The sequence below is a fragment of the Culex pipiens genome, chromosome 1, assembly GCF_016801865.2.
Source record: "Culex pipiens pallens isolate TS chromosome 1, TS_CPP_V2, whole genome shotgun sequence".
In the NCBI taxonomy this organism is placed as follows: Eukaryota; Metazoa; Arthropoda; class Insecta; order Diptera; family Culicidae; genus Culex; species Culex pipiens.
This window is the reverse complement of record NC_068937.1, coordinates 121654824-121675158: the sequence shown is the minus strand read 5'-3', so window position 1 is coordinate 121675158 and position 20335 is coordinate 121654824. Positions and strand designations below refer to the sequence as shown.

Here is a 20335-nt window from a genome sequence, read left to right as displayed (position 1 = left end):
CACGGCAAATTTCTGATTGTCATTTCAGTAAAATAAATAACTGAATGCGTCATCACTTTTGCTGAAATTCGGCAATGAACAAAAACATTGCTGAAAAATCAGTAACTGCATATCTGTCAAACTAAAATGTCACTTATGACTTATTGTTTAGATGCTGCCTAAAGCAAATCTTCTTTAAAATGTGTTGTTTTTTTTAAATTTTGTATTGTGATCTTTAGAAACAAAGGTAAGACAAATGTGAATAACAAATGCCTCGTTGCTAACCACCTGTTTTTTTAGGTTTGGAGGATTGATGTGAATTAATAACAGTAATGGAAACATTTTTATTGCAAGCAAAATGAAATTTTGATAACTGAAATACCAGCAATGATTGCTGAATCTTCAGCAAATGATCTGTCAAACTTACACAAGAAAATTATTGAATTTTCAGCTAAATAATTTGACGTTTCTTTTGCTGAAATTTCAGTTGTTTTGACAATAATTTTTGAAATTCCAGTAAACTATCTGCCAAAGTGACAAATGTCAAAATCTAAATTACTGAATCGTTTACTGAAATTTCAGTTGATGAAAATTCAGTAAAACTTTACTGATTTTTTGCGAAAAAACTTTGGTGTGTATCATATGTAAGGCAAACTATAGTGATCTTACCCTCATTCCACACGAGTATTACGTGTATGACTGTTTTCACCCTTGGAACAACCGTGGCCTCGATAGCGCAGTCGGTAGCGCGTAAGTCTCATAATCTTAAGGTCGTGAGTTCGATCCTCACTCGGGGCAGTAATCTTTTTATCATCCATCAGCAAGGATATGCCCATTATATTTAAGCGACTAAAGAAATTAAACTAAACAGCAGTAAACTTTTTACATTTGGAAAAAGAACAGTAACACAAACTGTTAATGTATCGATGCCTCTGTGCTCTCTTGTACTAAGCTTTCTGGTATAGTTAGCAGCGGATTGGTTATTTCGAATTTCGCTACCTCGAATGTCCTCAATTCGAATGCTTGCTATTTCGACGTACATATTCGAATTAAAAAGCACTCAATCGTTATCAAAACCATTTGTCAAACTGATGTTGCCAACTTCAACCCCATTGTTCGACGATTTCCAAGCACGTGTGTTCATGCTTTTGATTGACAGCATTCAGTCGTTCCAATTAGTGAATTTTTAAACAAATTGTTGTTCAACTTATTGTATACTTATTCTAAGGGGACTAACCGAAATTTGTGCAAGTGTTACTGTAAATAAGTAATTATAAAATAGTAGGAAGCAAACAAGGAGGCATATGAAGAATCGCTGAAATAGGATGTAATAGGTTCATGTCCTTAGGGTCCTCCTTACAAATTGCAGACGATATTTGCAGAACCAGTCCATTTTTCACGTAGGTTTTTAAAACAATGATCATCTGCAAAAAAGAAAGTCGCTTGACCCCGACGTGATTTGAACACGCAACCTTCTGATCTGGAGTCAGACGCGCTACCGTTGCGCCACGGAGTCTTGAAAAACAGGGGTTTTATGGTGCTATTTCCGCCGAACGGGGTGCACAAAAGTGTTACAGAGTTTTGGAATAACTTCAACGTTTCGACAATTAATCGAAACTAACTTTTTTCATAAACTTATTTTTATTAGGTCATTTTATCGACTGAACGAGATAATATCCATGCCTTCTTTTTTGGCTTCTTCTGTTCAACATATAATTTTTGAAGTGCTCACATTACATTCTATATATGTATTCCGTTAAACATGTTTTCAAAGCCAGTTTTATTTAAAAATTAGCTTGGGAGTGTTTGCTATATATTATTTCAGTTATCTTTTAACATTTTTTTATATTATGAGGTAAAGTAATTAAAGTAATTCAATTTTTACTAATTACAGACAACTTGTAATATAAGATAATATAATTTTATTCAGATTAAAATTTTCCCAGCCGAATATTCTAAAAATAGAATTGGCCAACTTATTCAGCCAAAGGTGTGTATGAAAATCAGTATGCGTTGTATTGGTGAAGTGGTGCATAACGTCATACTGTTACCGGTGTGAGCCGGCGATTACAGTTTGAACAAAAATATAAAACAAGCTTTTTTATACTTAAACCTAACTGTTAAAATGTACATAGAAATTACATTTTTTTAATAAAAATATAACATTATGTCAACACGTATATCAAAGCTATGTCCCCCAGCCCTTAACGCCCTCAATCGTATTGTAAACAAGCAATGTACCCTGCTCGCATAAATATTTTAAGCAACTTTTCTAAAACATTGAAATAATAAATCTCTAAAACAATATAATTTTTAAATAAGTCCATAAAAAAAAGTTTAATCTTATGGTCCATTAAATGCTTACCGTGAGACGTTACACTTTTTCGATTCGGTTTCATAAGCATTCCCAACCAATACACTCGCAAAGCGAAATGTGTAAAAACGATGGAACCAGCAAAACATACACATACATTTCCACGAAATTTCTATCTGTTTATCACTGTCTCGCGACGAGCCGGGCCTACTCTGGTCTGTGTTTGTGTTCAAGTTGGACCTTTGGACTCTACGTTGGTAGGACTTATTGGGGAGGCTTTCGCGTAATTTCTTCACTGCCTGCTTTATGTACTCATCTTGATCAGGAGAAGTTGTGGTCCGTCACTTCACAGTGCCCTCAGACGTTTGCTGGAAGTCGGTGCAAAAGGACAATTCTTTGGTTGCATTTTTAAGTGTTGGAGTTTTGTTGTAGATTGCAGTACTCGATTAAGTTTGTTTAGTGTTAATATTTATTCGATTATACTGTTGGATAACTACTAGCGGAACAACATGTTGAACACAGGGTAAGTATAACTGTATAGGGGGTAATGACCAGGCACCTTTTAATCTATACGGTGTCGAAAAGCTGATAGCGATAGTAGAATCTTGTTCTACGGCGAGGAGAGTAGCTTAAGTACATTGTCCCCCGCAGTTAAGGTCCAGTTCGCAAAGTATTCCCACCGCAAATAGTTGACACGTCATTCCGACGACCACCATATTTAGGACAGGCTTGCGAGTAAACATGAAGAATACAGGGTTTGTTTAGTTAGTTTAGTAGCATTCGAAAACCGGTTCATCTTCACCAACAGAGTCTTGTGAAATATGGCTGATTTCGATTTTGTGTAATATTTCAGAAAACTTGCCGGCAGAACGCTTTTCATCACCGGAGCGTCCCGAGGAATTGGCAAAGCGATCGCCTTGAAGGCGGCCCAGGATGGAGCAAACATAGTGGTGGCCGCTAAGACGGCAGAACCACACCCGAAACTGCCTGGAACCATCTACACGGCGGCGGCGGAGAGTCAGTTGTTATCTGAATTTGATTGTAACGTATATTAGTAAAATGATTTTTCTGTTTGTAGTCGAGGCGGCTGGTGGCAAGGCTCTTCCCTGCGTGGTTGACGTCCGCGATGAGAATGCCGTTCGGGCAGCGATCAAGAGTGCCGTGGAAAAGTTTGGCGGCATCGACATCCTGGTCAACAATGCTAGCGCTATCTCGTTGACACCCACCGAGCAGACCGACATGAAGCGTTATGACCTGATGCACAACATCAACACCCGAGGCACGTTCTTGGTGTCCAAGGAGTGCATTCCGTACCTGAAGAAGAGCAACCACGCACACATTCTGAACATTTCACCGCCGCTGAACATGAACCCGATTTGGTTTGGAAACCATGTTGCCTACACGATGGCCAAATACGGCATGTCCATGTGTGTCCTCGGAATGGCCCGTGAATACGCCAGTGCTAACATCGCAGTTAACGCGTTGTGGCCACGCACTGCCATCTACACTGCGGCGATGGAGATGTTGACCGGAAAGGAGAGTGACCAGTACTCGCGGAAGCCGGAAATCATGAGCGATGCTGCGTACGCAATCCTGTGCAAGGAACCAAAGTCCACCAATGGAAACTTTTTCATCGACGACGAAGTCCTCAAAGCAGCGGGAATCAGCGACATGAAGCAGTACGCGTGTGTCCCCGAGAATGCGGACAAACTGATGCCGGACTTTTTCCTGGACACACCACCAGAGCAGCTGGTCGAGTTTGCCGCCGAGGGAAGTCACGCCGCGTCGCTGAAGAAACCGGCTGCCAGCGGCAAAATCGAGGGTCTCTTCCAGAAGATCGAGTCGCTTCTGAGCGAAGAGATTATCAAGAAGACCGGAGCCGTGTACCAGTTCAACGTGAAGGGCGCAGAAGCCGGAGTGTGGTTCGCGGATTTGAAGAATGCCCCCGGCAGTGTTGGCAAAGGAGAACCCCCGGCGACGGCGGACGCTACGCTCACGATGGACTCGAAGCACTTTTTCGACATGTTCAGCGGCAAGCTGAAGCCGGCCAGTGCGTTCATGACGGGAAAGCTAAAGATTTCCGGCGATCTGCAGAAGGCCATGAAGCTGGAGAAGTTGATGGGTGGACTGAAATCAAAGCTTTAAGCTAGTATTTTGTTTTGCTGATGGAGGGGTTACAAAAGCATGTGAAAAGGGCAATTATTATAATAAATTCCATTATTTTTGGTAAGCCGTTGCGTTGACAATTGACAAATTTCCATTGAGTTTGAGTTTCCCAATTATTTTAGCGTGTGAACTGTATTTACATTCTTACTTACTCGTCTTTACTGCTCAGACCAAAGATGCGTTGCTAGTTAACTCGGTTCTGGGCTGCTTCTCTCAAATTCTGGCTCGGACTACCACATTTTCCAAATCTTCCTCCACCTGATTCAACCACCGTGCACGTGGTGCTTCCCTCAACCGCGTTCGAGTCAGCCCCATCTTTTTCATCATTCTGGTCAGCTGCCCGGGAAAGCCGTTTTTCGTGCATGATCTCACATAACTCTTCGCGACCGATCGAAACGAACGCGGTATTGACCTTCTGGACGTGATAAAAACACTTGTGGTTTAAAATAAATCTCTATTTGCATACTCGCGATGTGTCACGTCTGAATCGGTATGAAAAGTTCAACTTTCTCCGTTGTTTGGCGCCGTTTTCATTCGTTGCGTCGATTTCCTGCCTGTCAAGTTGACAGCACCGTCGCTCGTGGTTCGCACACTGGGTGACAGTGGTGACAGTTGATCAAAATTTGGGAAAACATCCGGTTGTTGGCAAAACACTAGATTTCAAGCAAAACAATGTAAATGAGCCATAGACCAAATGTTAACAAACAAATTGCTTTGCTAATTTTGATGTTGCGGTAAAAGTTGACATCCCGTTCAAAAAATTTCTAAAATGTCAGTAAATTTTAAAAATAAATGTCAATCTTGAAAGGGAACATGTCATCAGATTTAATAGATAAATTACTTGTTTTCAAACAATCACTTTAATGCTAATGCAATAAGTTATTCAATTATTAGTAGAATGGAAGTTTTAAAGTGATGTTCAAAAATGTAATTGATACTTTTGGATCTTACTTGTCGACTCATTTTATTCAATAAAATAAATATTTGTCTCACCACGACAACTTTCTTCTAGAGCTCTTATATAAATTATCCATATAAAACAGTTAAATATCTTTTTTGTTGCACCCACAAATACTACCACGGTTACTATCTTAGCGTCCATCATCAGAACAGTGGCTACTCCAACAACTTTCGATAATTTGTTTCTATAAGGCATTTCCAACAACGTGTGTTATTCTGCACAGTACAAAATTTTAAAAGCGAAATGCATTCTCAAATTTGGACGAACTTTCTGGCTAACCCAAAACAAACATTAAAATACCCCACTTTCTCACTTACCAACCGTCGGTACCACGCTGCTGCTGGCCAGCCGCTGCCAGCACACGTCACACACGCGCACCGGTTTGCCACCGGACTCGCCCGGTATGACGGCCGTATGTTCCGAACAGCTCGAGCAAAAGATAGCGCCACAGTGCCGGCAGTGGTGTTTCCGTCGGGTGATGCTGAACTCCTTCTCGCAACCCTTGCAGTTCGAAACGCCCTTGTCCGGCGTCCACGAGCCACCGTTCGATCCGGAATCGCCCTTGACCTCACCGCCGCCGGAAGTGGTCTGATTGTGTTGCTGCTGGGCGCGCTCTTTGAGGTCGGCAATTTGGAGTTTGCTCACGCTCAGCTGAATTCCGAGCTCCTCCAGGGTTCGCTGGTCTTCCTCCCACTGCTTCCGGAGCTTGTCCAGGTCGGCTTTCGTGCGGGACATTTGCTAGAAGCAGAAACAAACAAAATCTTCAATTTGGAATCCAACTCCGGATAAAAAGAACAAACCTTAGTTTCATCGATCATCTGCCGGTTCTCAAGCTGGAGTTGACTGATTTGTTCCTTGTGCTTGACTTCGTTGTCCTGCATTGCCGCCCTCCACTCGCGTTCGATTCGCAGATCGGCCTCGGCTCTGGTCGCGCGTTGTTCGCAGGATACCACCTGCAGGGAGAGCGTCTGCGAAGTTTCCTGGAGGGCGTTCAGGCTGGCCGTTTCCGAGTTGTATCTGGGAGGTGGGGTTACGGGTGAGGTTGAATCGAAATATAAAATTAACGGGTTTTATAAACTCATATGAAACATTACGTATTAATTGAAAATGCCTAATAAATACTATAGAACTACAAAGAGACGTCTTTTAAGATTGCATTGATTTTAAGATGACTACAATCGTTCAATTAGGTGACAATGTCTGTTGAATCCAAATACAGATTAATTGGAAGTAACCCCTACAAATCTACACAAAAGTCCACTTTTCACAAAATCCTAACACGTAACCTTGTGGGTGGGACAAATTTGCTCTTTCGTCGTTCTCGTGCTAACTTGTCGCACGTGCATGTTGGGCCAAAATGAGTTAACCCGGGCATGGTCTTCGGGTCTATATGACCCAAGAGCATGATAAAAGTTATCGTAACTTTTGACCTTTGGCACTTACAGAGCTGAAATTTTATGACTTTGTGTATCTTACCAAGACACACATTTGAGCCAAAAATGGACTTCCGGTGGCCACCGGAAGTGCCCCCCAGAAAAAAAGTCACACTTATGGTACTCGGGTCTATATGACCCAGAAATGTTTTTGGCTGCCAAAATTCGGAACCTTGACCGATTGTGGATGTCTTGGCCGCAAATGAAACGTTAGAATGTCTACTTTGTGATTCCGACTAGCAGAACCGATTTTGGGCACTGTGGCCACCGGGAACCTGCTACAACCGAAAAAAGTCCTTTTTGAGGCCCCGACTTTGTGGACCTGTATCTCCGGAACGATAACACATAGCGGGTTGCTTCCAGTTGCATTTGACGGGTAATAACCTCAACTTTAAGCTCCCGTAGAGAATATTTGTCAAAAGTGGACACCGGTTCCGTTAACCCGGAACATCCGAAAAACATGATTTTTTCAGCTTTTGTTATAAAATCAACACATTAGTCAATTTTTTCAACCAGATTTTTTGTAAAACATTACATACGTACACTACATACTACCCCTGACTGTTTGGGATCGTTCCGGCCAACTGTGGCCAATCCGGAACCGGTTCCAGGGTACCACCAAAACGGTTCCAATAATGGTATCGCTAGAAACCCGTCATGTTGCATATCAAACTTCATGAAATTGAAAATTATGACCATCTGAGTTCATGCCGATATCCTCTGACTCAACCTGGTCATGCTGGAACCGGTTACCGGTGGCCAGTGGGGGACACTTCCGGAGTATGCAGGGAAGCATATCATGCGACATATCAAACTTCATGAAATTGAAAATTATGACCATCTGAGGTCATGCCAATATCCTCTGACCCAACCTGGTCACTCCGGAACCGGTTACCGGTGGACACTGGGGGACAATTCCGGAGTATGCAAGGAAGCATATCATGCGACATATCAAACGTCATGAAATAGAAAATTATGACCACCTAAGGTATTGCCAATATCCTATGACCCAACCTGGTCACGCCGGAACCGGTTAATGGTGGACACGGGGGGACACTTCCGGAGTATGCAAAGAACCCTGCCATGCGACGTATCAAACTTCATGAAATAGAAAATTATGACCATCTGAGGTCATGCCAATATCCTCTGACCCAACCTGGTCACTCCGGAACCGGTTACCGGTGGCCACTGGGGGACAATTCGGGAGTATGCAAGGAAGCATATCATGCGACATATCAAACGTCATGAAATAGAAAATTATGACCATCTGAGGTCTTGCCAATATCCTATGACCCAACCTGGTCACGCCGGAACCGGTTAATGGTGGACACGGGGGGACACTTCCGGAGTATGCAAAGAACCCTGCCATGCGACGTATCAAACTTCATGAAATTGAAAATTATGACCATCTAAGGTCATGCCAATATCCTCTGACCCAACCTGGTCACTCCGGAACCGGTTACCGGTGGACACTGGGGGACAATTCCGGAGTATGCAAGGAAGCATATCATGCGACATATCAAACGTCATGAAATAGAAAATTATGACCATCTGAGGTCTTGCCAATATCCTATGACCCAACCTGGTCACGCCGGAACCGGTTAATGGTGGACACGGGGGGACACTTCCGGAGTATGCAAAGAACCCTGCCATGCGACGTATCAAACTTCATGAAATTGAAAATTATGACCATCTAAGGTCATGCCAATATCCTCTGACCCAACCTGGTCACTCCGGAACCGGTTACCGGTGGCCACTGGGGGACAATTCCGGAGTATGCAAGGAAGCATATCATGCGACATATCAAACGTCATGAAATAGAAAATTATGACCATCTAAGGTCATGCCAATATCCTATGACCCAACCTGGTCACGCCGGAACCGGTTACCGGTGGCCACTGGGGGACACTTCCGGAGTATGCAAAGAACCCTACCATGCGACGTATCAAACTTCATGAAATTGAAAATTATGACCTTCTGAGGTCATGCCAATATCCTCTGACCCAATCTGGTCACTCCGGAACCGGTTACCGGTGGCCACTGGGGGACACTTCCGGAGTATGCAAAGAACCCTACCATGCGACGTATCAAACTTCATGAAATAGAAAATTATGACCATCTAAGGTCATGCCAATATCCTATGACCCAACCTGGTCACGCCGGAACCTGTGGCCACTGGGGGACACTTACGGAGTATGCAGAGAAGCATATCAAGCGACGTATCAAACTTCATGAATTTGAAAATTATAACCATCTAAGGCGGTGGTCACCAAAATGCGACCTGCGGGCCGTATGTGGCTTACCGAGGTCTTCTGTACGGCCTTCGGGATGGTTTTGAAATTATTTTGGAATCCGGACCACTTTGCGTTCTCATATGAAGTTCGCTAGAGAAATCATGAACTAAGTTTCTTTAAAAAGAAAAAAATATTTTTTTTTTGACGAAATAACCATAATTGATTTCAGGTTTCTACAATATTTATAAGGTCGTGGGAAGTAATAAACTAGTGGTGCCTTATTTTCCTGAAGAATTTATAAAACGATTAAATTACTAAATTTGGAAATAATGAATATGAATATTATCTGGGAATCACGTTGCTAAAAATACTAAGAATAAATAAATATCCAACAGATCTAAACATCAGATCACTTTCTGACTAAAACTTGTTAGAAATATTGAATTAAGAAATTATAAAATATGTATTCCGAGCAATTATTTTTTGGTTCAATTTTGTTATCCTAAAAAATCGACAGAAAATAAAAATTCTATTTGATTTTTTTTTGTTTTTTGTGCCCTAATCTTTGATTCAAAATGAAACGAGAAGATTATACTTCGTACGAAAAGATCTTAAAAAATTTCAAAATCATTGAAAAAACACTTTTTTATCTTGTTCAATAATACAAATTTTTCGAAGCAAAATAAACTTCTAAATTTCAATAAATATGATTTTTTCCTATAACATACGAATAATTCAAAACTTATTACTGTTACTTCAAAATTCACTCAAAAAATCATTGAAAAAAATAGCAAAACATTCAAAGCTTAAATAGAACAATCAAACCAAATGTGTACGCAAAACCAAGAAAATAATTATCAACAAAAAAAAGTTATTATAAATATAACAAAAAAAATATATTTTTTTAAAGTGAAATATTGTCGAATTGTACAACAATTATATTTTAAAACATGAAATATGATGAGAAAAATTTATGAAGAATGTTGAATTTTTTTCAATTGATTATGTATAATTGGTGACAATTTCTAAGTTGTCAAAAATTTAGTTGTTTGTCAAAAATTCAATTTCAAACTATTCTACTCTACAACTTATTTTTTATTTATATTTTACATGTTGCCCGCGACTCTGGGGCAAATTTCCAAATTAGCCCGCGATGATCAGCTGGCTGAGGACCACTGATCTAAGGCCATGCCGATATCCTATGACCCAACTTGGTCACTCTGGAACTGGATACCGGTGCCAGTGGGGGACACTTCCGGAGGGTCTGTAAGTTAGGTAATTTAGGAAGGTTCAACTAAATTTATCTACTACAGAAAATTCAAACCGCCATCAATTAAATGGTTCCGGAATGGTAATCGGGCTCGCTTGTGTAGCTGCTAGTGTGATTGCGTCCACATTTCTTGAGACGAGTAATGTGTCATCACGCCTTCTATCGGATAGGGAAGTAGAACGTCGGTTCCAGCCTCAGTTGTTGTACGGTCATTTGATCATTCCAGTTTTCTCCCTGCTATAAGAACAATCAACACTCCAAACCAAGTCTGCTCCGGTGGAGTCGCTGGCGGCGGTTGGACTCCCAATCCAAAGGTCGTCAGTCCGAACCCTGGGATGGAAGGTTCCTTGGAAAATAAAAAGGATTTGGTGCTCTCCCCATTAAAACCTTTTAAATCTTAGGTTCGAGAAGAAACTTCAAACTTGGTTCTTTGCATGTTTCACAAATTTCCTCCATTCCCAACCCATTTTCGGTTCCAAATTAATCAGGATGGGCCGGAGGACATCGCCATCAGAAATTGTCTCCCAGTGGCCAGGTTGGATTAAAAAACGTGGGCAAGACCTTTGGTGGTCATAATTTGCAATTTCATGAGGTTTGATATGTCACATGATATGCTTCCTTGCATACTCCGGAATTGTCCCCTAGTGGCCAGCGGCAACTGGATCTGGCGTAACCAGGTTGGGTCAAAGAATAGCGGCATGTCCTTAGATGGTCATTATTTGCTATTTCATGAAGTTTGATATGTCGCATGATTTGCTTCCCTGCATACTCCGGAAGTGTCCCCCAGTGGCTACCGGTAACCGGTTCCGGCGTGACCAGGTTGGGTCATAAGATATTGGCATGACCTCAGATGGTCATAATTTTCTATTTCATGAAGTTTGATATGTCGCATGATATGCTTCCCTGCATACTCCGGAAGTGTCCCCCAGTGGCCACCGGTAACCGGTTCCGGCGTGACCAGGGTGAGTCAGAGGATATCGGCAAGACCTCAGATGGTCATAATTTTCAATTTCATGACGTTTGATATGTCGCATGATATGCTTTCCTGCATACTCCGGAAGTGTCCCCCACTGGCCACCGGTAACCGGTTCCAGCATGACCAGGTTGAGTCAGAGGATATCGGCATGAACTCAGATGGTCATAATTTTCAATTTCATGAAGTTTGATATGCAACATGACGGGTTTCTAGCGATACCATTATTGGAACCGTTTTGGTGGTACCCTGGAACCGGTTCCGGATTGGCCACAGTTGGCCGGAACGATCCCAAACAGTCAGGGGTAGTATGTAGTGTGCGTATGTAATGTTTTACAAAAAATCTGGTTGAAAAAATTGACTAATGTGTTGATTTTATAACAAAAGCTGAAAAAATCATGTTTTTCGGATGTTCCGGGTTAACGGAACCGGTGTCCACTTTTGACAAATAATCTCTACGGGAGCTTAAAGTTGAGGTTATTACCCGTCAAATGCAACTGGAAGCAACCCGCTATGTGTTATCGTTCCGGAGATACAGGTCCTCAAAGTCGGGGCCTCAAAAAGGACTTTTTTCGGTTGTAGCAGGTTCCCGGTGGCCACAGTGCCCAAAATCGGTTCTGCTAGTCGGAATCACAAAGTAGACATTCTAACGTTTCATTTGCGGCCAAGACATCCACAATCGGTCAAGGTTCCGAATTTTGGCAGCCAAAAACATTTCTGGGTCATATAGACCCGAGTACCATAAGTGTATGTACGAAACGAAGACCATGGCCAGGTTAAGAACGCAATTTTGTGCAGCTCACAATGTCTCACCTTTGACCTCCATAGATCCCCAAAATTCGATTTCAATCCTGAGATATTCAATAAAAACTGAAAAAAAAACTCCGTGCATTGTTGTCACTTTTCATATGAAAGAAGGTTCAATCTTGTCGTGCTATCTTGACAAAGCCTTAAATTTGTTGTAAGTGCGACAACTGGCCAAAGGGATTTCAGGTCAGAAAAACGCGTTTGACACAGGAACAAGCCCGGCTACCATAAACATTTTTAATTATAACTTGGGACTCCGCCAATCAAATTCAACCAAACTTTGGGACAATGCACAAAATGGTAAGTCAAACAAAACATGTTTGTTTTCGTTTACAATGTGTGCTCTAGTTTTTGTTATTGCGCGTATTCCCGAAAAAGACACGCGGCATACCAGCCTCGAAACGACGCGCCGCACTTTCGGCAAATGCGCGCTGTCCATACTGTACGTTTTATTTTTGTTAATCTTCTTCTTCCAATTGCATGGCATTGTTGCCGGGAATGTTTTTATTGCACCAAAAGTGCAGAAAATCGCTGGCAACAGTGTCTGTGGCACATTCTGAAATGCCGCGCGGCGTGTACCTTCGAGAGAAACGGACAATAATTCAAGGTCAAACTTTGAAACGCGTTTTTCTCCAAACGTCAAAAAGCTACGTGCGACAAATTAGCACGACAGCGTCGCTTTGTTATTCTCAGCATGTCGGTTTGCATAAATGCACGCAGAAAAATAAGGCATATTTGAATCAACAAAACGTTTTGTTGATTTGAAAATTATGATTTTTGTTGAATCAACGCTAAACGTCAAAGCAGTTTTTTCAAAACAACAAAAGAATTTTGTTGAATTGAGAAAATCAAGGTTTGTTTCAACGCAATTTTTTGTTGATTATATTCAACAAAACATTTTGTTGATTCAAACCGTTCAAATCTCGTACAGGCTGATTCTACAAAACATTTTTCTGCGTGTGATAAAAGCGAGAAATCCGTAGTAACAGTTCAATATGGCGAATCTGCATTTGTAAACAAGCAGTCTATCCCTTTTGCTCAAGTGACAGTTCACGTCAAGTAAGTAGGGGATAGACTGCTTGATAACAAATGCAGGTTCGCCCAATTGAACTGTTACTACGGAAATATTACCGTAGTAAATCTTCAATACAACGAAAACTTGGATGTAAACAAGCAGCTTATCCCACTCTCTCACTGTGAACTCTTACTAGAGCAAGTCCGAGCAAGTGGGATAGACTGTTTGTTTACATCCAAGGTTTGGCACTTTTGGAAAGTTATTTCTGATTTGTCTCTAACGATACCAACAGCAAGAGAAAAAAAAAATAGCAAACAAATATACCTAAACGACACAAAAAAAAAACAAAACAAAATTCTTTGTCCTATTTCTATCCTTTTGTTGATCCTTTTCGTTTATTTCCACTATTGAACGGTTAGGGTGCACCTATCCGAAATAGGGTGGTCCAAAAAATTGCGTTTTTCGTCGATTTTCCTAAAAACCACATTTTTTATAAAATCATATCTCCGAAAAGGTTGTTAGTTTGGTTTTAGGGGAAAATATGTCGAGTTCCGAAAAAAAAATTCTTGTAGTATTTTAGATAACATATACAAAAATTGCGAATATCCATTACCAAAAATTGGAAAATGACAAAAACGGGTAAAAATCCACTTTTTGAAAAATATTGAAAAATAGGCAATTGGCAAAAAAAGGGCGAGCCGCTCAAAGAGCCGGTTCACTAAAAAGAGCAAACGAACCATTGCGCACAAAAAAAGAGCCGCGGTTTTTTTTGAAACTCTGGTCTTTGACAGATCAGTTCCTTCTATTTTTAGTTTAATAGAAATAAATTTACTTTCGAGAAATTTTATATCAATATTTCAATGCTTATTGTCCCACGGTTTACTTTTTCAAGTACTTTAGTATGAAAATAACGGCAGGTTAAAGATGGGCTGTTTCCTGACATTTTAAGAGCTAAATCGTCATATTTCAACTTTCTTATCAATCTGATCAAAACCTACCAATTGCTTTTGAAAGATTACAAAAATGTTTGGTCGTTCCAGAGAAAAAATAAGAAACACGTTTTTCGTGTCGTGTAGAAAGAGGTTTCTCTGTATTTTGAGGATTTTATATAGCATTTATGCCAATATATGAACACCGGTTAAAAGAACAAAGTTGCTTATAACTTTTGTTCATGAGTTGCAGCATTTTTTCGTTTTCAAATGAGTCTTTTTTCATAATTTTTAGGGGGCTGGTCGAATATTTTCCTTCTTTCCTTCTTCTTCCCTCTTTCCAAGAAAAAAAAATAATAATTGAAATTACACGCCAGAATTTTGAATTTTCAATGAAAAACCCATTAGCTTTCAAAACACGTTTTTAAATTTGACGAAAACAAAAAAATAAAAAAACCGATTAAGGTTTTGATCATTGAAAATTCAATAAAATTCAAAAGATATTTGAATAAACCCAAACATACTTAATGAAGAATGCAGTATAAATTGTTTTCAGTTAATTGTACTTAAATTTTCATTGAAATTTTGAACTTATTTGAAAATGAAAATTGTTTTTTGCCGACTGACAAAAACTTTCAATAAAAATGCATATCAAAATATATATCAAATAAGGAGTCGTAGAACAAACGTAAAAAAAAACAATTTTTCGTAAAACACTGAACACGAGAACCTAAAAAACACAAAAAGTTGGGCATAAGAGAGCACAAAAAAAAAGAATTTATAAAATTTACACTTTTCTTAAAACCGTTAAAACCATTTTTTGTGCAATTTTTTGACAACTGAAATATCCATATTTCTTTACAATACTTTCAGCAGGCCCTCCCCTTTCCACTTCGGCGTTATTATAGATCTTTTTTTGTCCATAGCCAAGTTTGAGTGCAAACAAGGAGAAAAATCAGCTCTCAAAATCGTGAACAAGCGTTCATGAAATTCGAAACCAAGAATAAAGTGGTACATGGTACGTTTTTGAAACGTGTTGTTCGTGGTCAGGTTTTTTTTTATCAACGCTTGTTCACGATTTTGTGAACTGATTTTGATCCGTGTAAAGAGAACTTTAGAAAGAACAACAGAATATTTCTCATTATTTTTCTATGTGAAGATTAAACCAGAACCCACGTTCTTAATCAGCAGAACTTTTTTTTATTGATGTACCGTAATATAATTTTTTTAAATAGTTTGCTACAATAAATATTGAGTATGTGCACAAGTAGTAGCTAGTAGCTCCTCCCACGACGCGGCACAATAGACACAGTGTAGCTGAACAAAAGTCAACTCAATTCCAACAGGTTTGAGAAAGACATTTATTTGACTGGAGGGGGGAATGATTGTAATCAGGATTCATCTTTAAATCAATGCAATCTTTTTTGTTCGCTGTAGTTTCTGTTTAGTAGACTGACTTAACAATAAGTAAATTATGTGGTAGTACTCATGTGGCAACTAAAGCGTTTCGGTTTAATGATCAAAGCGCTAGTTTTACTTTATTTTCCGTTCAAATACTTAACTATATAAATACGGTAAGGTAAGTTATAAATATTTCATACTTTTTCTCCAACTGCGCTATGGCGTTGGCCATTGATTCCCGCTGGGTTTCCATTTTTGCCATGAGCTCTGCTTTGTGCTTCAGTGATGCTTCGCATTCCTGTTCAGAAGAGAATTTTGGAATATTTAACAGGCGTGTTCTTTCATAGCTTGGTTTATTTTCTTCCTTTCAACTGTAATTGAATATTCCTCCTACTAGAAAAAAAAAACTGTTCCAATCTCATTCCGCGAATCGGCGATCCTACTATACATTCGATTGAGTCTTTCCAAGGGGTTAATCCACCTTGGGTGGATCTTGCACCGGTTTTGGATCCTCACTGGAGTCCGTAGCTGTCGCTGGTTCCACCGTGGTCACAGTCTTCGGGATCTCGTCAGTTGGTTTGGTGGTGGTGGCGGTGCTCGCTCCGACCGACGGAGATTTACGCAGCTTGTTGGCGTTGAATGGCGGAATTGCACCAACCCGGAGGTGAGCTTTCTTGCTCGGCGGTCCAATAGCTGAACTGACGCCACTGGAACTGTCCTGGGTCAGCGAAGAGAATGTGCTCATCTGGGAATCCGTCATCGCGTCCGCTGCGCCCTTCCTTTCGAGATTCGACAGGATCTTGCCAATCTGTGATGCTTTGACCTGCAGCCTCGTGACCATCTCGCCCTTCTGGGTCAGCTCCTCTTCGCATTCCTGTTGTTTGTGTGTTGGGTGTGTGTGTGCGTGTGCAATTTTTTTATGTTTTTATAAGGGGGTTCAGAGAGTTAAGGCTAGCAAATCAACACTTGGTTAACTGAAAAGCTTGAAAAAGAAGCCACACAAAAAAGGCTGCTGAAATTTTGTATTACCTGAAGCTTCCGGTACATATCCAGATTGATGGATTTGATATCTTCTAGTTGTCGCCGGAGAGAAACGATCGTGTCCTGCTTTTCGTGGATATCCTTTTCCAGCAGCTTCATAGCCATTTCCGTTTCCGCCTTGAGAGATACCTGAAATCGCGGTAATCTTGAAGAATGCTAACAATACAAAGAAGAGAGAGACCCATACTTGCAGATCGAGTTCCTTCTCAATATCCTGGCGCTTTTTACGTTCCTCGGCCAGCGCTTCCGCCATTTCCGGATCAAACCGATCTAGCACGTTGGCTTTGTCCTCCAGCGGTTGACCATGCTGGGAAGCCCGCCGAAGGGCAGCATTCTCCGCCTGCAATGCCAGTAGCGAGTTCCGGGCAATCGCCAAGTCCTCCTTCATCAACGCATTTGTCGTGGTCAATCCCTCGACCTTGGCCTGAAGATTTCCAACGGTGGCGCTGGAAGAAAGGTGTTACTCCAAATCTTGACACACCCTTACAAGTTGTAACCTTACTTCAAGTGTCGATTTAGCTCTTCGATGTAGTTCTTCTGATCTAGAACGGCAGTCATCGCCCCGGTGGCAGTTCCTTCGATGGCACTAACGGTTCCATTCCCCCCGCCGTTGTTGTGCTCGTCATCCGGACTGTTCCGCGAGCTTGACCGCAGGTACAGTGAAAAGTCGATGACACCTTGCTGCGAATCCAGATCTTCCTCTTTCACGCAAAGATTGCAGTCTATCACGTTCAGCCCGACCAGGATGCCGATGATCACGATGACCTGCAATTAACATCTACAATGAGCACGGCTCGAGATTGAGGGGTGTTCGCCGAACCTACCTCGTCACTCATCATAAGCGCGTGCGGTTCGTAGTACTCGGCCAGTGTGTCATCCCTGCGCTCAATCAAGATCTGCAGATAGTCTGCGAGCTTCTTTTGCATCAATGCCAACCGCAGCCAAGCCCTGGCCCGTCCCATGTGTGTTCGCACCGTTGGGAGATCTCTCACGGAAGAGGTTATGTCCTGGGCCTCTACGCAGTACCGCTCAACGCTTTGCAAAATGTCCCACAGTTCCTTCTTCGGTCCCAGAAGCCCCTTTTTCGGTCTCAACCCATGCCGCAGCACGTGCTCGAGCACGATGAAAAAGTGCTGCAGCGGCAGATGGTCCGAGTCCAGCATCCGGCCAAAGCGGATCGACTGCTCGAGGAGTTCCTTCACCACCAGCTTGCATATGTTGACCAGATTGCTCCGTTCGATCGAGGCCGGGTCGCGAGCTGTAAGCAGATGAGAGATTCCCAGGTTAAGACTCGCGTGGTTCTGGGGCGAGGTAGTAGGCGACGACTTGTGTGTTTGACGTTTGACGAACGTTCGCGCAAGGATCATCGAAGATTGGAGGAAAATGTACCGGAGAAATGTTCCCAACTGATGTTCCGATCGGACCGGGTTCGCGAGTATATTTTTATTGCTGTACAATTTTGGCGCTCGGTGCGCTCGTGAATGGTGTGCGGATGGTTAGCAATCGTGACGGGTGCAGGTTGAGTTTGGATGACCCGCGGGTTAGCGAGGTGAGGGAGATATTTCAGGTAATGGGATGTTCAAGATTTGTCCTACAAGTTTATTAAATCCAACTGTTGCAGGACCTTCTACCGTATCGGAGCAAGCGATTCGAACCTCTCACGGACGACGCCGTCAAAAGTTTTCTCCTTTACCTGTCCTCCGTTGGGCAGACGATCGATCGGCGGATCCCAAACGATCCTCTCTATCTGACCATCTGGTTCGATATGACCGGGGACTACCTGCAAGGTTATCTACTCCCCGTGTCCAAGTATTGCTTCTACTCGGGAAACGTAACGTACCGTTCGGTACGATCTGTGATCGAGTATTACCGGAAGGTCAAACTACACTTAGATACAGATGGTTCCGGATGGACCCGGGCGGCCGACTTGGACAGTAGTGATGCCGACAACAAGATTTCACCTCTACACTCGATCAAAGCTCCTGGCAACTGTTCTGAACTCGACGTGGGAATCTCCTCCGAGATTCCTCTTCCTAGAACCCAGTTGGACGACGATTCCCGGACCATCATTTCGCTGTGGATCCCCTTCAGAACTCGCCAGGTGTACGATCCTCGTTCGAATGCCTCGCTGTCCATTTTACGAACATACTTTGAAAATGTTATGAAATGTGTCCCGAAATCAACGCGGAAGCGATTTCCGAGTAGATTCGCTCGCTGGATCGACGAGAACCTTAACAGTCATACGTTGGACGACGAGTTCTACCCGGGATTGGAAGGAGTTCTTCAGATCAAGAAAGCCCTTACGAGCGCTAGGAGTTTGGAAAAGAAATCAACCGAACAGTACGCGGGGTTGTTTGAGAATTTGTTTGCTGCGGAAAATACCTCCGATGTGCACGAAGACTACGGGGACTACGAGGACGACAACGGTATGGATTACGTGAAGATCACCGTCGTGACCATCGGGCTTGGGTTGCTGCTGCTGGTGATCATTCTGATCATTTTGAAGATGCTGAAGAATCGACAGGTCATGAAGAGAAAACAGAAGTTGGAAGAACAGAAACCATCGAACCAGAGACGATTCTTTCAAAGAAGGAATACCCAGTCCGACGAGGAGGTCTTGTTGGCGCTGAAGAAGAACGTCAAGAAGCACCCCTCGGAGACCAGTAAGATGTAGAAAAAATGTGTTCAGATCTCCTAATCTAATCACATCTACCCAAACAGGACACAGCTGGAGCTACATCCGAAAGCCAAAGGTTCTCCAAAAACTACGACCGACCACCAAGCAGCTTCCTCCCTTTTCGGACACGGACGACGATGAAGAAAACATCAACTTTGAGCCGTTCCTCTCTCAAAATAAGGCCTCCATAGAGAGGCTACCCTTGCTGCCGAAACCTCAAACTTCCGGAAGCGCCAGCAAAAAGAAGACCCGCTGCGGCCAAGGTTGCGTGTGCGTGTCCTGCCGGGCAAAAGCAACTCCGGACTCCAGCCCGGGATACCAGCTGTCAAACGAATTGGCCAAAGTGGACCAACACCACCAGGAGCAGCCCGGACCGGCGTCGATTCAACCTGCGGCGACCTACCGGAACCCACGTGGCGGGAATGTGTCCCAGCGCAAACACCACCGAACCGACGAGCAGCAGTGGGATGAAGTGTGACCACCAGTGTGTGTGTCGTGAAAGCGCGTGATGCGTGGCGTGAGTGTGAAAGTGAAGCACTAACTTAGGATTAGGAGTTTAGGAGCGGAGGAGAAAACAATAGGAACGAAAAGAGGGGAATCAATTTGCGCGTTGATACACAAATAAGCACAAGGCGAGCGATTTTTGAGGTGTTTTTTTAGTTTTGTTCGATTTGGTATTTTTACGTGAAATATATTTTTTGTTTTTATTCAATTTGGTGTTTTTGATTTAGGCAAAAAGCGGATTGCGGGCACGAAGAACATAAAAAGAAATATTTACAAATACAAGGTAAAATCGTCGATCGAAACGATCCAACGTTCAAATATAAAAAATGTAAATGTTGTTTATTTTTGAAAGAAATAAATAAACAAAATAAATTAAAAATGGAAGCGCCGTGCAAGCATTGTTTAGGATGATTGCATTCATAATTGGCCTCTTTTCCTTAGTTTTATAGTTCAAACCGATCCGCCAGATTAAAGTTTGTGCTGTATTTCAGTATCTCGACATCGCAAATAATAGAATATAGAACGAAACAAGGAGAAAACAGGAAGATTCTACCGAAGAGTTTTGGGAAGGTGATGGAAACAATATGGATCGTAACAAAATAACAACAACACAATAACATCTTCGTTCAAT

The 20335-nt window shown here is 42.1% G+C and overlaps 3 protein-coding genes and 2 non-coding genes across 9 annotated transcripts in view; 3 read left to right on the top strand and 2 right to left on the bottom strand.

Moving 5' to 3' along the window:
• The first annotated feature begins 704 nt into the window (after positions 1 to 704).
• On the top strand, positions 705 to 777 carry Trnam-cau (transfer RNA methionine (anticodon CAU)). The gene has a single exon. It is a non-coding gene; the product is annotated as a tRNA-Met (tRNA).
• A 646-nt stretch (positions 778 to 1423) lies between these two features.
• On the bottom strand, positions 1424 to 1495 carry Trnaw-cca (transfer RNA tryptophan (anticodon CCA)). Its single transcript has one exon. It is a non-coding gene; the product is annotated as a tRNA-Trp (tRNA).
• Positions 1496 to 2539: 1044 nt separating this feature from the next.
• Positions 2540 to 4523, top strand: LOC120423849 (hydroxysteroid dehydrogenase-like protein 2). Of its 2 annotated transcripts, none has more exons than XM_039587798.2 (3): positions 2540 to 2816; positions 3147 to 3310; positions 3372 to 4523. In XM_039587798.2, the coding sequence occupies exons 1-3, from the start codon at positions 2803 to 2805 to the stop codon at positions 4436 to 4438; spliced, it is 1245 nt and encodes a 414-aa protein (XP_039443732.1). In that variant the 5' UTR covers positions 2540 to 2802; the 3' UTR covers positions 4439 to 4523. The 2 variants fall into 2 exon arrangements, with proteins under 2 accessions (XP_039443732.1, XP_039443733.1); XM_039587799.2 differs by lacking the exon at positions 2540 to 2816 and adding an exon at positions 2894 to 3048.
• An 881-nt stretch (positions 4524 to 5404) lies between these two features.
• The window catches only part of LOC120423858 (protein RUFY3), a 29976-nt gene continuing 15045 nt past the window's right edge, over positions 5405 to 20335 (bottom strand). For 3 of the 4 annotated variants that reach the window (XM_039587811.2, XM_039587808.2, XM_039587807.2), the window contains 7 exons: positions 17348 to 17781; positions 17026 to 17288; positions 16711 to 16969; positions 16512 to 16652; positions 15683 to 15780; positions 6221 to 6437; positions 5405 to 6158 (listed from right to left, as the gene is read on the bottom strand). In XM_039587811.2, the coding sequence (XP_039443745.1) occupies positions 5730 to 6158; positions 6221 to 6437; positions 15683 to 15780; positions 16512 to 16652; positions 16711 to 16969; positions 17026 to 17288; positions 17348 to 17781 (1841 nt within the window). In that variant the 3' untranslated portion in view covers positions 5405 to 5729. Of the gene's footprint in view, positions 6159 to 6220; positions 6438 to 15458; positions 16357 to 16511; positions 16653 to 16710; positions 16970 to 17025; positions 17289 to 17347; positions 17782 to 20335 lie in introns of those variants that run through there. The other variant, XM_039587810.2, reaches the window with a different exon arrangement.
• On the top strand, positions 17788 to 19907 carry LOC120423859 (uncharacterized). The gene is made up of 3 exons (XM_039587812.2): positions 17788 to 18090; positions 18145 to 19186; positions 19245 to 19907. Exons 1-3 carry the CDS (start codon positions 17920 to 17922, stop codon positions 19676 to 19678), a joined length of 1647 nt encoding a protein of 548 aa, XP_039443746.1. The 5' UTR covers positions 17788 to 17919; the 3' UTR covers positions 19679 to 19907.

Excerpts from the sequence above, each read along its gene's own strand:
- LOC120423859 (XM_039587812.2), top strand. The coding sequence starts at position 17,920 with ATGTTCCCAACTGATGTTCCGATCGGACCGGGTTCGCGAGTATATTTT. Across the intron at positions 18,091-18,144 it reads AGGTGAGGGAGATATTTCAG|GACCTTCTACCGTATCGGAG; the intron begins GTAATGGGATGT and ends CAACTGTTGCAG. Across the intron at positions 19,187-19,244 it reads GAAGCACCCCTCGGAGACCA|GACACAGCTGGAGCTACATC; the intron begins GTAAGATGTAGA and ends CTACCCAAACAG.
- LOC120423849 (XM_039587798.2), top strand. Across the intron at positions 3,311-3,371 it reads CTACACGGCGGCGGCGGAGA|TCGAGGCGGCTGGTGGCAAG; the intron begins GTCAGTTGTTAT and ends TTCTGTTTGTAG.